Here is a 20638-nt window from a genome sequence, read left to right as displayed (position 1 = left end):
GTTAATATTAATCCAAAAATCCGACAGAATACAGCAACTAACTTACAGTACAGTAGAATTTCCCATCTGTACACAAGCAATAATTTACAATTATTTATGGTTTACAAGAAGTTAGTCATTCCTAGTAAAAATGTCTATCGTACAGCAGACCGCAACTGTCTTTTAAAGATCCTTTGCCAAACATGTAAAATCGATGCCTTTGTACAGTTAGGTGTTCACGAGGGGCTTGCTTGTACAGAGTTTTGTTATTTTACAGTTGTTTTATTTTATTGTACAGATGCCTGAATTCCTTTTTTTTGCCATTCAGAGGTTTAAATGGCTTGTCCTGATGTTTATAAGCACCTTTAGATGAGAGCAAAAATAGAGCTTTACGTTCCTCAGTTGGTGTTTGGTTTGGGCTTAGTGTGTGATGATGAGGTTAGCAGTTGGTGAATGTTCTTGTCTTACTGTTTTATGTTAAAAAGTAAACTCAAGGAATGTGTGATTTGTAAATGTAGGTACTGAGGTTAGACTGGGCATTAAAGGGTTAGTTCACCCCAAAATGAAAATTCTGTCATTAATTACTCACCCTCATGTCGTTTCAAACCCGTAAGAACGTCGTTCATCTTCGGAACCCAAATTAAGATATTTTCGATGGAATCTGAGAGCTGTCTGACCCTGCATAGACAGCAGTACAACTGAAATGTTCCCAAGTCCAGAAACGTAGCAAGGAGATCTGTAAAATAATCCATGTGACATCAGTGATTCATCCGCAATTATACGAAGCTACGAGAAGACTTTTTGTGCGCAAAAGAAAAAAACAACAACTTTTTTCCACAATTCGTCTCCTCCGCATCACCCTTGTGCCATTTTGGAGAATATCCGCTGGACGTAAACAACGTATGCGGATCTGTTTCCTACGTTGTTGTGATTTGATCTGAACGGAAACTTTTCAACAATTCGTCTCCTCCGCATCACCCTTGTGCCATTTTGGAGAATATCCGCTGGACGTAAACAACGTATGCGGATCTGTTTCCTACGTTGTTGTGATTTGATCTGAACGGAAACAGCGTATCCGTGTGACGTTGTTTACGTTCAGCGGATATTCTCCAAAATTGCGGATGAACCACTGATGTCACATGGATTATTTTACAGATCTCCTTGCTACGTTTCTGGACTTGGGAACATTTCAGTTGGTTGCTGTCTATGCAGGGTCAGACAGCTCTCAGATTCCATCAAAAATATCTTAATTTGTGTTCCGAAGATGAACGAAGGTCTTACGGGTTTGAAACGACACGAGGGTGAGTAATTAATGACAGAATTTTCATTTTTGGGTGAACTAACCCTTTAAGCCCCAAAAATGTGTTTTTTTTATGTGCCTGCGCATTTTTGTGTAAGTCATATGCTACTCAGTAATGCAAGTATTTATATAATACTACACATATGCCCTTGTTGACAGATATTAATAATCCATGTTACAGAATGTATCTGCATTTATCTAATAAAGTGCATAAAGGATAATGAAAAATAACAGTGATGATTATCCTCATGCTGAACTTGTGGGGTTGAGGGAATTAAGTTTTTCAGTGTAATATATAATTGCAAAACTAAAAGAATAAAAAAAAAGAAAGTTATATACTTTTGGGTATTACATTGCAATTTTTCTAGTACAGCTGTAGATTGTGTACTGTAAAACTAAAACAAATTAAAATATGTACGTTTGTAACCAGAATAGCTCCATATCTGAAATTTCGTTAAAGCCCCAGTGGTAAGATTTAAACTGCTAAATGGTTCCAGAACAGACAGCAAACAGAGCAAAATGAGCTGAAGGCTGCAGTCTCTGTAGCACATTTGTGTTTTAACCAAAAAGATGGTGGATGAAACTGTGGGTTTTAACCTGGGTAAGGGCATTCTATGAACCAGAGCGTTACAGAAATGTCCTATAATCAATACTGCCCTTGAGAAAGGCACTTAACCCCAGGTTGCTCTGGAGGGACTGTCCCTGTGTCATAAGTATACTATTAGCTGCTTTGGACAAAAGCATCTGATGAATGACAAATGACCAGGGGAGTATCAATACCCCTATTACCCCAATGCTGTCCAAAAATGTTTCATTTTAAAACCCTGTAACACACAGCACCATTAATAAGCTGGGTTGCAGATCAATTCTGTGTATATATTCAGAATCATTTAATGCTATATCCTAAAAGAAACTAATCTTCCATTCTTTGCTGTTGGGATTCAGAGGCATGGTGTCCTAGTCTGTTCATTAACTTGATTAGCACACTAATACACATCCCAAGAAAGTTGTAACAACACTAATTTAAGATACAGAATTTATATTGCTAAATCTACATAATTCCTCGACTCATGTCTTTTGTAGCTCATCCATCCATCAAGATCTCCTATCATTCATTCTAGTGATCATAATCGTATAAATTACAGTTTATATTGCACTTTTTGAGAATTCACTTTGTCTCCCTTTTATACTTATTCTGAGAATTGACTCCTGGAATCGATTCCATTGATTCCAAAAACTTGGAATCAGAATCAACAATTCTGGAATCGAACAACCCAGGTGAAAACTTACAAACTGAGGCTTTAAGCTCATTTTAATTAAAAGAAAATTACTAGCTAGACAGTACTAGAATAGGAGTGCATTTGAGTAGAAAAAAACAGCTATGCAATTCAAGTAAATTTAAATCATGACCAAGAACTGGACAGACAGTAAGTGGCATTTTGCTGAAGGGGGTGGTGTTCTGGGGGAGAAGGGAGTGAGCAAAAGGGAAATTCTATTATAATATCCCTTCTCCAAAACAGTCATCTCACACATTTGTAATTTTTGTTCAATAACACCTTATCCCTGAAAAAACAGGGTCAAGTCTGTCTGTATAAGGACCCAATCCCAGTTGTGAGGCCAGGCTCCATAGCACCTTTCTGGTAAGCCTTTGTATCACCCATGACTCAACTCACATGTTGTACGCTACGTATATGGGGTCCAGCTGATCTGCCAGGAAGGAGTCTCTCAAGTGCATTCGCTGCTTTTCTCCTCTGGAGTTTATGGGAATGACCCCTGGGTCAACGATAACCACTACACCCACAATCAGATGGTGCTCCTCTAAAACTACATTGGTTACCAGAGGAACCAGGTCTAAAGCGTCCTGCTCGGACCCGCAGAGTTCAGCCACCACCACCAGCAGATTTGTCCAGGTGAACACGGCACTGCAGAGGGGAAAAACAAATAAGAGGTAATGGACAGCATGATTGCACAATGAAAATTATGCAAAGAGTGTGACATTGGGACTTTACCTTTCACCAATGCTGCGATGGGCACGTGATACGCTGGTCTCGATGTCAATTGGATGATATCGCAAACCTCTCAATTCTAAAGTCTCATCCAGAGAGCCCACCACAAACAGGGCGTCATGACGATCTAGCAAGCAAGAACATTTTTACAAGAATGCATGTGTTTTTTATTAGAGACCCATAAACAGTTCAGAATCTAGGAATATATTCATTCATTTTACAACTTTTTTATTTGAAATCTTTTCAAATCTAAAACTATTTTGGTATGCATTAAAATTGCCATTAATTCATCCATTTTTATTTCTCTCTCTCACCTCCACTGGAGTCTGTGAGTTCAGTTCTCTTGACAAAGCCCAGGTATCCAGTTCTGGCCCAGAGTGTTTGAGGATCTCCAAAACTCAGCTTAGTGTTGAAGTGGTCAGCCTGCAGATTTTCCTCTCCGTATATAGTGTAGTATCCTGTTGCATTGTGGGGACTGTTTACCCAAATCTAGGAAAGAAAGAAGTGTATTACTGGATAAGAAATCTAATCTTTTTTGATGGACAAAGAAAAAATCCAGGTAAATATCACTTATCTTGTATTATTTCCAGTCAAACTGTAGATTTCTCAAATTATTAGCCAAATTATTCTTATTTATTATTATTACTATTTAAAAATCAGCCTTAGCAAGACAAAGGAATCACTGTATTCCAAAAATTATTCTCTTATGATTGTTAGTATACAAATAAAATAATATTAGAATGATTGGAAGTGTGTTATAAGGTAGTTCATTTTCTAAAAAAAAGCACAAAGCTAAAGAAACACCCAATTATTATTCTCCTATGTAAACGCACCTCTCCCAGGTGAGAGTCCCCTAGCGGTCCTCTAGTTTCTGGATTGACTATGATCACCCTCACCCCAGGAAGAATCTAAAAGAGGGAGAAAAGGCATTAACACTATTTTCAATTTAATTTATGCCTGATCCAACAGTGGAAATGTGCTTACTGTTCCAGACTCCACAAGAGGAAGTGACTGTGGCGCTCCTCGCTCTACTAACCTCACCCTATAACACAGAAACACCATCATCAGTGTTGTACAAGGAGAAAGAGTGTTTATTACATGACATAATCACTAAGAGCCGGGAGGAACCAGCAGCTCTGGAGCTTTTTTCATATTTGACAAAACCCGGTCTCATAATTGATAGAATTCTGCACTATTTAAAACTGTGAAAAACTTCACAAAAACTGTGATTTCTGCTCTTTTAATGGCACCAAACACAATTCAGTTTGGCCAAAAAGTGATATTTCACACTTAACTTTTAGTATTTAAACACTGTTTGTTTTGTGTGTGTTTATATGTGTTTGTCCTTATCTTACCGGTCATGCCGGAGGGACTTCATGTCCACATAAACAGTTGAGGGGTCTGGCCCTGTGGTACCCTGTGAAAAATACAAACCCACCAAACATACAGATCAGCTGCACATCAAATATTAACATCACATATCCACAACCTCCCACCAATGCCCCTGTTGAAAAATCCAGCATATGCCGGTTAGGTATGTTTTGAAGCATGGCTGCTGGTTTGAGCTGGTTTAAGCTGGTCATGTGCTGGTCCTGAGCAGGAGCTAATTGCTTAGGACCAGCTCATGACCAGCTAAGGACCAGCTTAAACCAGCTCAAACCAGCAGCCATGCTTCAAAACATACCTAACCAGCATATGCTGGTTTTTTCAACAGGGGCATTTATTGGTAACAGAGATGATGGATCAGTAAGAAGAGTGTATATTGTTGCCTACAGCAGGTGCAAAGGAAAATCAATTTGCTGAGTTCAGATAATTTACCTGTAGGCAGATGGCCAGGTTAACTCTTGACCCAAAAGCAGTGCTGACAGCCCGCATGGAGAGTCCAAGATCTTTGAACAGCTTGGAGAAGGAATGTGTGAGAGCCAAGCGTGGACGCTCCTCAGCAACCACCACACAGCTCCTCACACATGACAGGTTCACACCACGTGCCTGAAGTCAGATGGACACAAAGAACATTAGAAGAACGTGATAAAAAAAAAAAAATTTCATGGATCTTTTGAATCCATGATTGTATGGATCTTTTGAGTCCATGGATCTATGAAAGAAAGCCATACAGGATTGGAACGACAAGAGGGTGAGCAATTGATGGTAGAATTGTCATTTTGGGTGAACTGTGCCTTTAATGGTGTGTAAATATGCAGTTGAGCGTACCTTCAGCATGTCTGTCTGTCCACCTAGGCCCTTGGTGCAGAGCTCCATGACTGAATAGGAGCAGAAGGTGTCTCTGATGCGGTACTGACTGAGCGTGCCTAGCCACAGGGTCAGCGAGCTCTCCAGCTCCATAGGAGGGATCAAGATGGACTGATGACCTGAATATACACTGTAAAACACAGGCACATTTCAGGTTTATAATACCTTCAAAACATATTCATATCCATTCTGAAGAGAACAAGCCATTGCATGAGATGACACAAAGCTGTGAGTCATTTTTATCTTAGTATGAGTCATTTGTATGTGACTGTTTGTGTGTATCCATCTGTTACCTCGCAAGGCACCAGAGCACAAATCCAAGTCCACAGTAGGGGTCGAGGCAGATGGTGATCTGGCGAGAGGAGTACAGCTCACACTGCAGCTTTATAGAGCGACAGAGAGCGCTCACAGCCGCATGAGAGATCTGATAGACAACCAATCAGAGAGGGGAGTTTCAAATGTACAGTACAACTAAGAGGGAGATATTTGCTACAGTGGGGTCCAAAACATCTAAGATAACACTGTCAAATCAGTAAATATTATTTAAAATAAAATGGTTTGCGATTTTAAAAGAGAAAATAGCAAAATAGAAACATTTTCAATAGTGGTTTTAGGTTTCAGGACACCACTGTGTATTAACAACATCCCATCCATTTGAAACATCTCTGATTGGTCAGTTATTCAATGACCCTGCTAAAAATAATTATGAAACATATCTTATTATGAATTATGAAAGATCTCTCACCTTCACTCCTGTCAGCATGCCTGTGGTTGAGACACTGAAATCCAGATAGGCGATCATCTCAGCATTGGGCGGTTTGTAGATTGTGGGAGGTCGTTTGCGAGGCAAGTCATCTGGGGAAAATTATGGACATGTTAATTATAGATATATTTCTAAACTTGCTTGCTTTGCGTGTTTCTGGACGGGAAGTTTATGTTGTTATTTTATGTAACATGGAGACTTGTAAGTGCTTAAATTGACTGTATTGTGGTGATGAGTCTATTATTAGTCAAGCTGTTACACAAAACTCAAAGTTGTTTCAATGAAAGTGTATATGCTAAATTCTCATATAATATCATATTGTATCGTATCATATCATATCATATCATGTCATGTCACATGACTTGAACCTATTATTATACAAGCAATGTACAGTATGTTCTGCACAACAGCTGTATTGAAAACTGACTGGTGTGTGTTACCTGTGTCTATTATGATGGGCCATGTTTTTATGTTTACTGTAGTTGCTGCTTCTTTAGATCTGAGAATCTTGGTTAAAACCTGAGTAGTGAGAATGCAAGCAGCCTTGCTGACCTGAGGAAACCAGGAGAGATGCAAGAAAAGTGAACAATGTAAGAGTCTGGCAGCTGAAGAGCCTTCACTACCAAGCAGTTAAAAGAAAACGCAACCAAATCAAGGTGTTCAACAGATGCAAACACACAGACTTACATCAATGATCATGCGGACAGTGGGCAGAGTGGCAGAGAGGTTCTGTGGGTGTGGAGGCCTCACGGTGACAGGAATACAACCAGCATACAAACAGCCATAAAATGCTGCGATCAGATCTATACCTGCACACACAAAAAAATTCAAATGCAAGGCAACATTTTTAATTGTGTAAAAAATCATTAAATTATTTTTAAATGATCATTTTCTCCTGGACTGACCTTTAGAATTAAAGACCAGTTTTACCAGTGTTTTTTAGTATTATTTCTTCATAAACAATTATATTATTAATTCATATTTTAGCTTTTATGTTTACATTTTGAGTTTTCATTTAAATTTTTAGTTTGGTTTAGTAATTTTGTTATGTGTTTTTATTTAGCTTTAATTTTTTTCAGTTATAGTTCTAAGAATTTAGGACTTCAACTTATTTCAGTTGCTTGTCAAGACAACGTTTCTAATTTTGTTGAAGTTTTCTAATAATCTAATATTTAGATTTCAGCTTTATTTATTTATTTATTTTTAATTTTAATCGTTTTAGTGCCCCTTTAAAGGGGTCATGAACTGAGAAACCAAAGTTCCCTTGATCTTTTGGCATATAAGATCTCACTGTACTATAAAAACATTCTATAAGTTTCAGTCTAAAAACAGCAAATATTGAAGCCAGTCTGCCAAAACAACAGGTTCTGGAATGTGCTATTACTATAAGGTAATAGTGTGGATAAGCACTGCCTCCACCGAAGAACATCAGGGTCCGCTTCTACATCACTGCCTGTTTAGCCCTGCCCACCGATTTGTGCATGTAGTGTAAATAAACAGAGGGGAAACACAGATCTACGCAGAAACTAAATGATAAAGATGACTCCAAAGACAACAAGACGCTGTGCAGTACCAAGTTGTGGAAAATCAGTCTTTGTTTTCCTTCCTTCTGATCCCAACGTTAGGAAAGAGTGGATGAACTTTATTTTTAATGAAGATCCAGACTGCGTCAGTAAGAACTCTGTCCTTTGTTCACTTCATTTCATAGCAGATTCCTTTTCAAACAAGGCACAATTCGACACGGGATTTTCAAAACGATTTAAACTAAAAGACGATGCTGTGCCGACTATAATGGATCCGACAGTCATGTCGAATCACACAAGGGTAAGAGTAACTGTTTTCATTACGTGGTCACTATTGCTTTTTCTCTTATTACAGATTGTATGATATGTATTGAGCTATTTATGCGTATTTACCTAAATCACAGTAGTGTCCATCTATGAGGAATGAATGTACGCTGTCAAACATACACAACTATTAGCCAAACACAGCAATGGGTGTTTACTTCCAAGTCTACAATCCACCATTCAAACAGAGCGTTCTGATGAGGGGGTTAAAAACAGGACAGAAACTAGCCTATTACTTCTAAATTATGGTTTTTGATGTAAAACTCTTAAAAACATTATAAGTGGACCTCAGAGAACAGTACCAAAAAACAAAAAAGGCAGTTCTTGACCCCTTTAAGGCACCTATATGAAAACATCCTCTTCACATGTGAAATAAGATAGAGTACTTTTCTTCAATTAACCATTTGTTTGTGGTTTACTCCAATATAGTTTTTTAACTGCTATAAAAGGACAAAGTATGTGTGATTTACCTGGTGGATACAAAAGCACCACATTCTCTCCGATGTTAATACCACTTCTCTCCATGAGAGCAGCTGCAATCTTCTCTGCTCTTTTATGAAGCTGAACACATGTAGCCGTACATACTACCACTCCCTAGACAGAGAGAGAGAGCACATTATTGGCCAGCAAATCTAGACATTCTAAGTAAGGATTTGATCAAGTGTAGTCCTTCCACTCTGTTTTTTGTGTGTATTTTTTTTACCTTCGCATTCAAAAGTACATAAAGCGTATGGTCAGGATCGGTTTGAGCTCTCCACTGTAAAGCCTCTGTAAGGAATTGATGCTAAGAAAGACAAGATAGACAGGTCCTCATCAATAACATCAAACAAATAACATCAATAAAACATTAAATAATCATATCATGCCAAAAGTCGTGTCATGCATGTGATTGTGCCATAATGATCACAATGCTTACCATCATTGTAGGCCACATGCACAGCTGCATCCATACGAAAGCATTAAAATACCACACAATGCATTTCAAATAAACTGCTTCAAATGATACTGTTTGCATTATTTACTTCCAGTTGCATGGGCACAATACACAATAAGTCTCCGTTTACCTTCCTGACCAGGTCTTGGTCCTCTATGAGTCCCAGATCTCTGCCTGCAGCCTGTGCAATTCTTTTCCCAGCAACCAAATTACCCACCATGATGGAGGCAGGGCCAACACCGACTATGAAATACATAATAACAGGACAGAACACTCTGAGAAAACATCACATGCATCAGATTTTCACCTCTAGATTTTAGGCTTCCCTCACCTCTAAGATCTCTATTTAACCCCTGCATACACACCTGGTTGTTTTTGACGTGGTTTGGGCATGTTGGTGACGCAGGTGTGGGGGCACATGAGGATGTTGCAGGGGTGCAGCGCTCCCTCCAGGAAGAGTTGCTTGGTGTCTGAGATGTGAATGCCTCCTAGGGGAGTTTTGGGCAGGGTGTTGGCAGGAACCAGTGCAAGACAATACAATCCCACCTGATGAATACTGTCAATTGCCTACAGTTGTGAAACAATACACAAAAACCATCAAACAAACAAATAAATGCATCATATATAAAAGATTGTCAAACGTATGTGTGTTAAACTAAACAATGACTTAACATTTATACAAGCAGTAATAGGACACTGTTGTGATTTTACTTTAACCATGGTAAACTGCTGCCTTAATTAAAATGCAACTATATTCAATGTAAATGCATTAACCTGATTGGCATAACTAGATCAAGCTAATTAAAAACAGTGTTATTTCAGTATTATTTATATACTATCATAATAATGACTAATATTTTGAATGATCTTATTATTTTTATATTTTCAGTTTACTGTAGGTTTAAAGGGATAGTTCACGCAAAAATGAAAATTCTGTCATTAATTACTCGGCCTCATGTCATTCCAAACCCGTAAGTGTCACGAATCCGGTCCTTGGCCTTCCGGCCGATTGCTACTAGAGGTCATTCTACCATTACATTGACTCTCACACTACACAGACTGTTGCATGTCACTCTGGACTACAGCTCCCATCATCCATTGCACTTACACAGCTGGATTCACTGATCACACAGCCGTCACTATAACACGCTCACCTGAGAGCCATTACTCACTCTATTTAACACTCTCTCGGTTCCTGTTCAGATTGCCGTGTATTGTTCTGCATTTTTCACTCCCCAAGTGTTAGCTGCCTTACCGTGCCATTCTGTGTTTTCTGTTTTAGTCTCGTGTATTGTTCTGCGTTTATCACTCATCTAGCGATAGCTGCATTACTGAGCCTAGTGTTTTGTTTACCTTGTTTTCATTGTCTTGCCTTGTCTGTTTCCCCGTGTTCTGATCACTGCCTGTGTACCTGGATTATCCATCGAGTCTCGCCCAATTGGATACCGTTCGCCCCTGCCTGGACCTTTGCCTTGTACCTGGATTATCCCTCTTGCCTTGCCATCAATATACCTGTTTGCCATTGTCTGACCTATGCCTGTTTTTGACCACGTCTCTTGTGAATAAAGCCTTGCAGATGGATCCGCATGCTTCCTGTGTTCCCTCCGTTACAGTAAGACCTTCGTTCATCTTCGGAACACAAATTAAGATATTTGTGATTAAATCTGAGTGCTCTCTGACTCTCCATAAACTACGTTTCTGGGCCTGGGAAACTTTCAGTTGTGTTGCTGTTTATGGAGGGTCAGAAAGCTCTCGGATTTCATCAAAAATATCTTAATTTGTGTTCCAAAGATTACGGGTTTGGAACGAAATGAGGGTGAGTAATTAATGGGGTAATTACTCACCATTTTTGGGTGAACTATCCTTTTTAGTAATTTTTATTTATTTCAGCTTTATTTCAATAAATGAAAATGATTTGTAATCGTTTTAGTTAACCATAACAACATGGATTTTGATATAATACCTTTAAATAATACATCAGCATTAAATATTCATTAAATAATTAGCAATATTTAATAATTATCACAAACCATTTTTCCACCAAAAAATAGCACATATTGGCAGTACAGTCACAGATGTGTATACATATACTGCCTTTCGTACCATGGAATTAACATGGTAGATCCGATCAGATTTCTTTTTTTTTTTACATTTATTTTTGGCATTTTTGACTTTATTTATTATAGGACAGTTTAGATCTGACAGGAAGCGAAGTGGGAGAGAGAGATGGGGCGGGATCAGAAAAGGTAGGGATTCAAACACGGGATGCCCATAGTCAGCGTGCTGTTGGCGAGCTGCCCATGAGGCTATTGGCACCGACATCCGATCAGATTTAGTATTAGTATAAAACAATTAATTTAAAATCCCTGCTATAAATTTGTCTGCACCTGTAGAACCCGACTCATCCACTGGAAGCTGTCTTCTTCACTGGCATCAGGCCTCTGCTCTGCTACGATCACTATCCTCTCATCATAGAACACAGTCACTGAGAACACCGCAATCCTACAAAACACACACACACTTCAGATTAATATCTTCTCACTAAAATAAATTGTAAGACTACATTGATAAACTGGACACTTCATTTCCAGCGTTATCGTTGACATAATTGCAAAGATATTATTTAAACTGAGCTGGATGTTGACATCACTGAATTCAATGATGAACTGTCTTTAACTGAAAAATGAGTGTTTACTATTGTCATTTTGCATTATTGACACTATTTTCCTAATTAATGCTGTTCAGTTGCTTTGTCACAATCTGTATTGTTAAAAGCGCTATATAAATAAAGGTGACTTGACTTGACTTGACATTGTTCTCTCTCCATATTTAAGGGGGGACCCTCACCTTCCTCTGTACACAGTTTTGACTGGTTCCACCGCTAGTGCCGTCGCTACTAGATCATCAGCATTGTGACGACGGCCACTAACCATTAGCAAGCCCTCATTCTTACCCACCACAAATATCAAACTACCCTGTTGAAGGAAGAGAGGGGGGAAAACAGATTTTATTCACATGAAAAAAAATGCACTGTCCCTCTCTTGTTTTCCTTTTTTCACACTCTTACCGGTCCAACAAACCCCAGTAATCCTGACCGCACAAATGGGATTTCACCTATAGGAGTGCCACTAGCATTGACTGGGATCACCTGCGAGATTTCAAACAAACAACACAACATTCACATACACATCAAAACTGCAGCATTATTCCATCAGAAATATATTTATGGTGTGTAATTCCGTGCAAAGTTACAACATTGTCTGTGTATGTGAGTGTTTAATTGATCATCATACCTCAAAGGTGTTTTTAGTGACACCATGCAGGCCGTAGTACATGTTTCCACCAGCACGAGAGTTCACGACGATCTCTCCAATCTCATCCGTTTTACACAGCATGGGCGGCCCATCCGGCTTCACAATGCACATCAATGCTAAAACACACACAAACACAAACACACATGCTAACTTCATGCGTGCTTGACAAACATATTTAAACTTGGATAACATGGTATTATGAACTGGATTTTTCTCTGAAAGAAATGTGAGTGAGAATACCATAGCTCTATAAATCTACAGTAATACCATGATTATATTTTGTATGTGTGGACAATGCAAATCACACACATACGATTCAATGACACTACGAAGTTTTAAAAAAAATATATATTTTTTAAATGTTTTTGAAAGACATCTCTGCACTTATTTAATCAAAAACAGTAGAAGCAGTAATACTGTGAAATATTATAATTTTAAATATTTTGATCCTTCAAAAATCTATCTAACATGCTGTTTTATTGCTCATATGATGGGGTCATATGATGCGATTTTTATTTTTCCTTTCTCTTTGAAGTGTTACAAGCTCTTGGTGCATTAAGAAGATCTGTAAAGTTGCAAATACTAAAGTCTCAAATCCAAAGAGATATTCTTTATAAAAGTTAAGAGTTAACCACGCCTACCTAAAATGGCTCGTTCTAACACGCCCCCACATATCTACGTCACGATGTGGGAAGATTTGCATAACGTCGCCCAAATGTTCACGCAAAGAAAGAAGGCGTAACTTTGATTCTCGCTGTAGTATTGTTGTTGCCATGTTTTTCGTTGTGAAAGCGAAACTACTTTGTTTGGCCTTCCAAAAGAGGACGATATCCGCTTCATCATGCCTAGAGCTGATCCGTGCTGGTTGTTGAGGATACATAGGATAGGATAGGATAAACTTTATTAATCCCCGCAGGGAAATTGGTTTGCATGAGCAGCCAAAACATAAACCATACAACACAAAATAAATACAATAGATAATAATAAATACAGGTAAAACAGGTAATTTCCCTTCAGATTTTAGGATAAAATAAGGTATACAGGTAAAGATATAAAATAAATGTAACTATCTATAGCTCACTAGAAGTTCAAAGGTGCCTCTGCATCCGAGAGATGTGTTATACAGTCTAACTGCAGTAGGTACAAAAGACCTTCTATACCGTTCACTATTGAGGCAAGATCAGTCTCCAACTAAAATTACTCCTTAATGCAACAAGAATGTCATTTAGAGGGTGAGTGGTGTTATCCATAATGACTAGCAATTTGTGCATCATTCTCTTCTCAGCAACCACCTCCAGAGGGACCAGATCCTGTCCAATGACAGAACTCAACCTCCACATTACAGCCAGTTATACAGACAGGGGTAAGTTGTGTCTTTTTCCTCCTGAAGTCAATAGCACATCAACTTCGTGCTGTGGCTCGGCTTTCACCGTGGACGAAGCGGAGTCCAGCCCGGGGTCGTCACATGTGGTTGCCGCAAGCCGCTCACTCCAGCCACCACTCACTCTAGCCCCCGGCCTCCGCTCACTCAAGCCCGCCGTGTGTTTCGTTGTGAAAGCGAAACTACTTTGTTTGGCCTTCCAAAAGAGGACGATATCCGCTTCATCATGCCTAGAGCTGATCCGTGCTGGTTGTTGAGGATACATAGGATAGGATAGGATAAAAATAATGTGTTTTTTTAACCTTAAACCGCATAAACACATTTCATTACACCAAATACACAAAATAATGTTCTTTTTAGCAACATCATAAGAAACTTCTTTCAAAAACATTTTAAAAAAACCTTAATTATTCCAAACTTTTGATCGGTTTGATCGGTGGTATATAATATTAGCATTAGTAGCACACACACCTCCAGGCATGACGTGTCCCACATCCTGGACGGTGAGAGCAGAGTTTTATTATTAACATCAATTATTATTGATGATCAAATATTAATAAAGGTTCTCATTATTATCAATGATAAAAACTCTTTTTACTGCTTAATATTTTTGTGAAAAAATATTATACATACAATATATTCTTTGTTGAAAAAAAGTTAATTATCTATATAATCTTACATAGACCAAACTTCTGAATGCTAGTGTATCATAGTTTCTACAAAATGTTTAAGCAGCAAAAACTGTTTTCAACACTGACAATAATAAGTAGTATGAGCACCAAATCAGCATTTTAGAATGATTTCTGAAGGATCATGTGACACTGAAGACTGGAGTGATGGCTGCTGAAAATCCAGCTTTGCCATAACAGCAATAAATTACATTTTAAAATATATTAAAATAGAAAACAGGTCTTTTAATAATATTTCACAACATGATTTTATCCAAATCCCTGGTGAGCATAAGAAACTTCTTTCAAAAACATTTAAAAAAAAACTTAATTATTCCAAACTTTTGATCGGTTTGATCGGTGGTATATAAAATTAGCATTAGTAGCACACACACCTCCAGGCATGACGTGTCCCACATCCTGGACGGTGAGAGCAGAGTTTTTGTCTTCAGTGTTGACCCTAATGACCCCATGGCTCAGCCCAGCATGTAATCTGGATTTCGTAATCAGATTCCTAAATTAAGTACTTATAATTAGATTAAATTATATTTTAAAATACTTGCAATCAGACTACAGTTACATTTTTATTGATTACTTGATAACATATTTTTAAACAATAGCAATATTAGAATTAAAAAGCTTTTAAATGTTCTTTTATAAAGTGCCTACATGACATGCAGATAAACAAAATATAAAAAAATTGTATAAGTGTCATTTTAATTGATGTTATTTTAAAATGATTTATTTTTATTTTACATTTTCATGACTTAATTAATAATTAGCTTTTCATTAAACACACAAACCCCCTGCAGTTCCTTCACAAACACCACTTTGGGAAACCTTGAAATAATGTAATGCTTAATTCACTTTATGTTGTTAATAACATCAAATGGAATATATTTTCTTTGCAATTTAACATGAATATGGTACAAGTATAAAAGTAATCTAAAATTAATCAAAATATAGTCTGATTATATTATCTAAAATGTGTAATGTAATGGACTACATTATTAATTAATATTTTTGTAATTTAATTTAGAATCAGTAGCTAACAACAACAATTTGTAAGTAATCTATCCAGCTCTGTATATATATATATATATATATATATTGTGGCGAGTATCCCGAGTCCAGATTAGCGTTGCTCTGGAAACGCCGCTGCCACACTGATCACTGACGCACAACACCTGTGCGTGATGAGTGGCGCACCTGGAGCTCGTTCCCGCTGGCCTTAAAAGCCAGGAGAAGAGACACCAGGAGGAAGGCACCCCGGATCTCCAGGCGACATTAATGCTTGGTTCTCCTTGTTCACAGACTCCGAAGGCACCCTGGGCGAGGGATCTGCACCACGCTGAGATGGGCACTGGGCACTGAGCACCATTCATCAGAGCACGTGTGATCAGTGTGTGGGCAAATATATCACCCTCTGGGGCTCTTTCGACCAGTACAGAGTCCGTGTTCTCATTCACCCCGCAACAATATATTTATATATATACATACACACACACACACACACACACACAGTGGTGGCCAAAATTATTAGAACACCTGACAGATCTGGAAATATTGTCCATTTTCATTATTGTTTTTGTCATTATTTTCTAAAATAACAAAAATAATAATTAAAAAAATACACACATACAGTGGGGAAAAAAAGTATTTAGTCAGCCACCAATTGTGCAAGTTCTCCCACTTAAAAAGATGAGAGAGGCCTGTAATTTTCATCATAGGTATACCTCAACTATGAGAGAAAAAATGAGAAAAAAAAAATCCAGAAAATCACATTGTAGGATTTTTAAAGAATTTATTTGCAAATTATGGTGGAAAACAAGTATTTGGTCAATAACAAAATTTCATCTCATTGACAGCTCTTTGGTCTTGGCCATGGTGGAGTTTGGAGTGTGACTGTTTGAGGTTGTGGACAGGTGTCTTTTATACTGATAACGAGTTCAAACAGATGCCATTAATACAGGTAACGAGTGGAGGACAGAGGAGCCTCTTAAAGAAGAAGTTACAGGTCTGTGAGAGCCAGAAATCTTGCTTGTTTGTAGGTGACCAAATACTTATTTTACCGAGGAATTTACCAATTAATTCTTTAAAAATCCTACAATGTGATTTTCTGGATTTTTTTTCTCATTTTGTCTCTCATAGTTGAGGTATACCTATGATGAAAATTACAGGCCTCTCTCATCTTTTTAAGTGGGAGAACTTGCACAATTGGTGGCTGACTAAATACTTTTTTGCCCCACTGTATATTATATTACACTTTTTGGCTGGGGGTGGGGCATTTAAATATGTATTTCTTCTAGGTTAGGGTTAGGGAATTCATCCAATTATAATCTCACCAGTTTCAGTTATTGCATCTGCAGTAGGCAGATCAACACACCTTGATTCTGAAAAAATCTGTAGTAGCAGCATTGATGAGACATTTTTGTCACTCACCGTGAGAACTCCATGCCACAAACCCATGTCCTTCTTAAAGTCCAAAACATTCACCAGCGTTTCACCTGAATGCAGACATATTTCGTTACATCTCCAAACGAGCAGGGCATAAAGCTGCATAGCTAGTTTTTTGGTTTAGTGTAGCTGCAACAAAAGGATGGTGTTTCCATAGCAACAGCATCACTCACCCTCACAGTAGTTACAGGCCTGAGTGAGAGCCTGGCAATGTGTTAACGTGGCAACTTTTGAAACCGCAACACCCATCACTGTGCCCTCCTTACTGGCCTTATACTACAAGAGAGAAGAATATTTACACCAATTCAACAACCATACACACACAGAAACACATAAAGCATGCACATGATCTTACCTCTATGTATGCCGTGTCTGTGTTGGCTGTTGGTATGTGAGGCTGCCAGTCTTTCGAAGGCTTTGTGAGGTATTTGGAGTCCGTCACTACCCACTTTAACCTGGGCCAGCCTATCAGAAACCCAAATAGTATTAGATCTGTTATAAAAAATTACCATCACTGACTGGCTTTTGAAAGGAAATGGATAATTAATTTGCATGTGAATTCTCTGACCTTTAAACTGCAATATTTCTCCAGTGGGGGTCTTGGGTAAACCCTTCAAACAGATCTCACTGGTCAAAGCCAGACCCACCCCACAGCTACCTAACAAAAAACCAACCTGGCTGCTCCCAGCATCCTGCAAACACATAGAAATAACTTCAACCACAATACCAGTATGAATTGCTGGCACTCTATTTAGATTTGAAAGCTATTTATAATATATTATTGGTAAATGTGTGACTACCTTTCGGGATAGTGGAACCTCGATGGGCACAGGAATGACTTCAGCCAACAAACAGCCATAAAACGCAACCCAGAACATACCAGGGTCACTGTTTGGATACACCAACGCTACCTGGATCAATAAAAAGACATTGTTTACAAATAATTATAATGAAATGGCAGCATTTTTTTAAATAAACGTTACTTCTAACAATATATGCTGCTCATAGCTAGTCCCTCCAAGATTTCACGATTCTGCGATTGCAGAATTTAATCCAAAATAAAGCAAATACCGTATTATTTGCAGCAACTTGAATATTTCACTTATTTCCACAATTTTCCCACAAAGCAATGGTAACTTGAGAGTGGGAATGTAATTCTAGCAATGCGATAATGATAATGCAAAAGAAATATTACACAATAGACAATATAATTGTTTATTTGTAAAAACTTGAAAAGGATTTACAAGTAATTGTACTATTATTGTCACTGACACTAATTACATCATGATTTTTGCTGGGTTTTCACTACAAAACAGCACGAAAACGACCATTTTTGAGAAAAGCCACAGCGAATTCAGTCATTTTTGGCTGCAAAGAGGAATCAGAAAACTAAAACTAAAAATATATTTTTTTAAAAAACATTTAAATAAAGCCGAAATAAAATAAAATATAAATATTAGAAATCTATGTTAAATATTCATTAACATTATGTCTACTAACATAAAATTAAGTTTTAAATTCAAATAAAAATAAAGTAAGGCTAAATGAATTTTTTTTAAAATAAAATAATAAAAATGATAAAACCATATAACAAAATTACTAAAACAAAAATTAAAATGAAAACTGAAAATAGAAAAATAAAATGTAATTTATTAGATCAATAAATACTATAGTAGCATATAAATAATTCTAAAATAAGTGCACAAAAAAAAAAAGTATGCACACATCTAAATTATATTAATATTTTATTACTAATAAATTATTATATTATTAAGCTATATTTATTTTACCCGGTCTCCTGGTTTGAGGATCTGCTCATTTTTGGTTCCCAGCTTGTTGAGGAGAGTGTAGGCCAGCTTTACACTACGACTCCACAGTTTCCCTGTCAATCACACACCAATCACTCAGTTTTTAAAGCCCTTACACCTTTCTTGGCAATTCCAGCATCTGCTTTCAATCAAGGTAAGTGTTTTGCAGGCGACCTTGCTCAGTCTTACCATACGTAAGCGTATAAAGTGGTTTTCCTGTGATATCCAGAGCTGTGAGGGCGGGGCTCTTGCCTTGTGTGGCACCCCATCGAGCTAATGCTGCCTGAAGAGCAGGAGGCCAGTTACTGACCACTCCCAACGGCTCCCCCTTCACCGGGATTATCTGCCGGCCTTCTGGCTTCGGGGCGTTAGGATCTACCTGAGGAACTGTGGAAGAAGAAATACGCTGATCCACATTACTGCAGCTTTCTTACCAAGTGTGTTTGATGTTTTTTTAATTCATTCACGTACCTTCTACAATCTCCTCTTGGTCATCCATGAAGAACTCACTGAGTGGTGGGCGTTTGGGTCGTTTTAGCGTGTTGAGCCGCTGCTGAATCTTTGGGGATACACGACTGGACACTGGAACACCTACACCAGGATTGGGGTCAGGCAGGGTGGGATGAGACAGACGAACAAACACACACTCACGCGTGCTTTCAACTGACCTGGGAATACTAATGTATATATACATCTATTACACTCTCCTGAACTGTGGTATCATCAGTTCTGGTCCAAAGATGCCAAGATACACAATGACTTACAGATCAAATTAAATATCTGTACAAAATCAATATATGTAAAATTATATACACCACTGTTCCAAAGTTTGGGTTCAGTAAAATTTTTATTGAATTCTGATAATAAAGAGTTTTACTGTGATACAAAAAAAAACTATTTTAAATTAAATTAAAAAAAAAGTCAAATCAGAATATTAGAATGATTTCTGAAGGATCATGCGACACTAAAGACTGGAGTAATGACTGCTGAAAATTCAGCTTTGTCATCACAGGAATAAATTACATTGTATAATACTGTATATAAAAAAATAGAAAACAGTCATTTTCAATTGTACTAATATTTCACAATATCACTGTTTTACTGTATATTTTTTCAAATAAGTTCAAACTTGGTGAGCATAAGAAACTTTAAAACATTCAAATAAATCTTTGCTAAAACAAAACTTTTGAACGGTAGTGTATTCTTACATTTTTACTGTGATATTTTTGTATTTTTCTATATAAAAATATTAAAGGACTTTGTAATATAGTACAAAAGTTGAAAGAAATTATTTTATGATTCATTTATGGGGATTTTTTGGGTGAGTAAATACTGGAAGAATTTACACTATTTCTTTAAATATCATACTAGTTCACTTGCAAAGCAGCCTTGATGTGTTGTGAAAGATCAGGACTGAGTAAAACCACATGTAAGCAGAGAAGCAGGGATGACTTATCTACTATTGTTTATATTTTCCTAAAGAAGTGCAGGGTTTCACTTGGGTTCACATTTCCTCTGTGTAACATACAGTATATATAGTACACAAGCACAAACACACAGTTTTAAAGTCAGCCAGGACATGTCTATGACCAATTATTACCTCTGCCTACTCTTCTCACTGACAGAGAAAAGCAACATGACACAAGTGGATAAAAGGTGGAAAAGAAAAAAGAAACGGGATGTGATTAATGAAGCAATCAAACACAGCATTCATAAAGACTTATTGAAATGTCCCTACTGAGATGTTAACACAAAACTCTGAGAGGCATGAAAAGAAAGTTATGAAAAGGCGCTTAAAGGTTGACATATATTTTCAGAGTATGTACAGTATGTCTAATGTAGCACACTACAAATAAGTGTTTCTCTATTTATCTCTTTCTCTAGTACTCTTTTTTTTCCCCCTGCACACACACACACACACACACACACAC

At 37.5% G+C, this 20638-nt stretch overlaps 1 protein-coding gene across 1 annotated transcript in view; it reads right to left on the bottom strand.

The window, feature by feature from the left end:
* Positions 1-1318: 1318 nt before the first annotated feature.
* dip2bb (disco-interacting protein 2 homolog Bb) overlaps positions 1319-20638 on the bottom strand; it is a 47521-nt gene continuing 28201 nt past the window's right edge. The window contains exons 10-40 of the mRNA XM_016272090.1: positions 19179-19370; positions 18897-19094; positions 18690-18781; positions 17700-17810; positions 17468-17591; positions 17255-17364; positions 17073-17175; positions 16788-16949; positions 15697-15868; positions 14838-14956; positions 12373-12509; positions 12147-12227; positions 11927-12054; positions 11467-11581; positions 9445-9646; positions 9210-9322; positions 9062-9085; positions 8849-8929; positions 8616-8739; positions 6986-7107; positions 6739-6850; positions 6281-6390; positions 5829-5959; positions 5497-5665; positions 5104-5274; positions 4641-4702; positions 4270-4327; positions 4119-4193; positions 3600-3774; positions 3289-3412; positions 1319-3201 (exon numbers count right to left, since the gene is read on the bottom strand). Of these exons, the coding sequence (XP_016127576.1) occupies positions 2949-3201; positions 3289-3412; positions 3600-3774; positions 4119-4193; positions 4270-4327; positions 4641-4702; positions 5104-5274; positions 5497-5665; positions 5829-5959; positions 6281-6390; positions 6739-6850; positions 6986-7107; positions 8616-8739; positions 8849-8929; positions 9062-9085; positions 9210-9322; positions 9445-9646; positions 11467-11581; positions 11927-12054; positions 12147-12227; positions 12373-12509; positions 14838-14956; positions 15697-15868; positions 16788-16949; positions 17073-17175; positions 17255-17364; positions 17468-17591; positions 17700-17810; positions 18690-18781; positions 18897-19094; positions 19179-19370 (3950 nt within the window). The 3' untranslated portion in view covers positions 1319-2948. The remainder of the gene's footprint in view (positions 3202-3288; positions 3413-3599; positions 3775-4118; positions 4194-4269; positions 4328-4640; positions 4703-5103; positions 5275-5496; positions 5666-5828; positions 5960-6280; positions 6391-6738; positions 6851-6985; positions 7108-8615; positions 8740-8848; positions 8930-9061; positions 9086-9209; positions 9323-9444; positions 9647-11466; positions 11582-11926; positions 12055-12146; positions 12228-12372; positions 12510-14837; positions 14957-15696; positions 15869-16787; positions 16950-17072; positions 17176-17254; positions 17365-17467; positions 17592-17699; positions 17811-18689; positions 18782-18896; positions 19095-19178; positions 19371-20638) is intronic.

The sequence above is a fragment of the Sinocyclocheilus grahami genome, unplaced genomic scaffold (genome assembly GCF_001515645.1).
Source record: "Sinocyclocheilus grahami isolate Dianchi unplaced genomic scaffold, SAMN03320097.WGS_v1.1 scaffold67.1, whole genome shotgun sequence".
Lineage (NCBI taxonomy): Eukaryota > Metazoa > Chordata > Actinopteri > Cypriniformes > Cyprinidae > Sinocyclocheilus > Sinocyclocheilus grahami.
The sequence above is the reverse complement of the archived record's forward strand: the minus strand, read 5'-3'. Positions and strand labels throughout refer to the sequence as shown.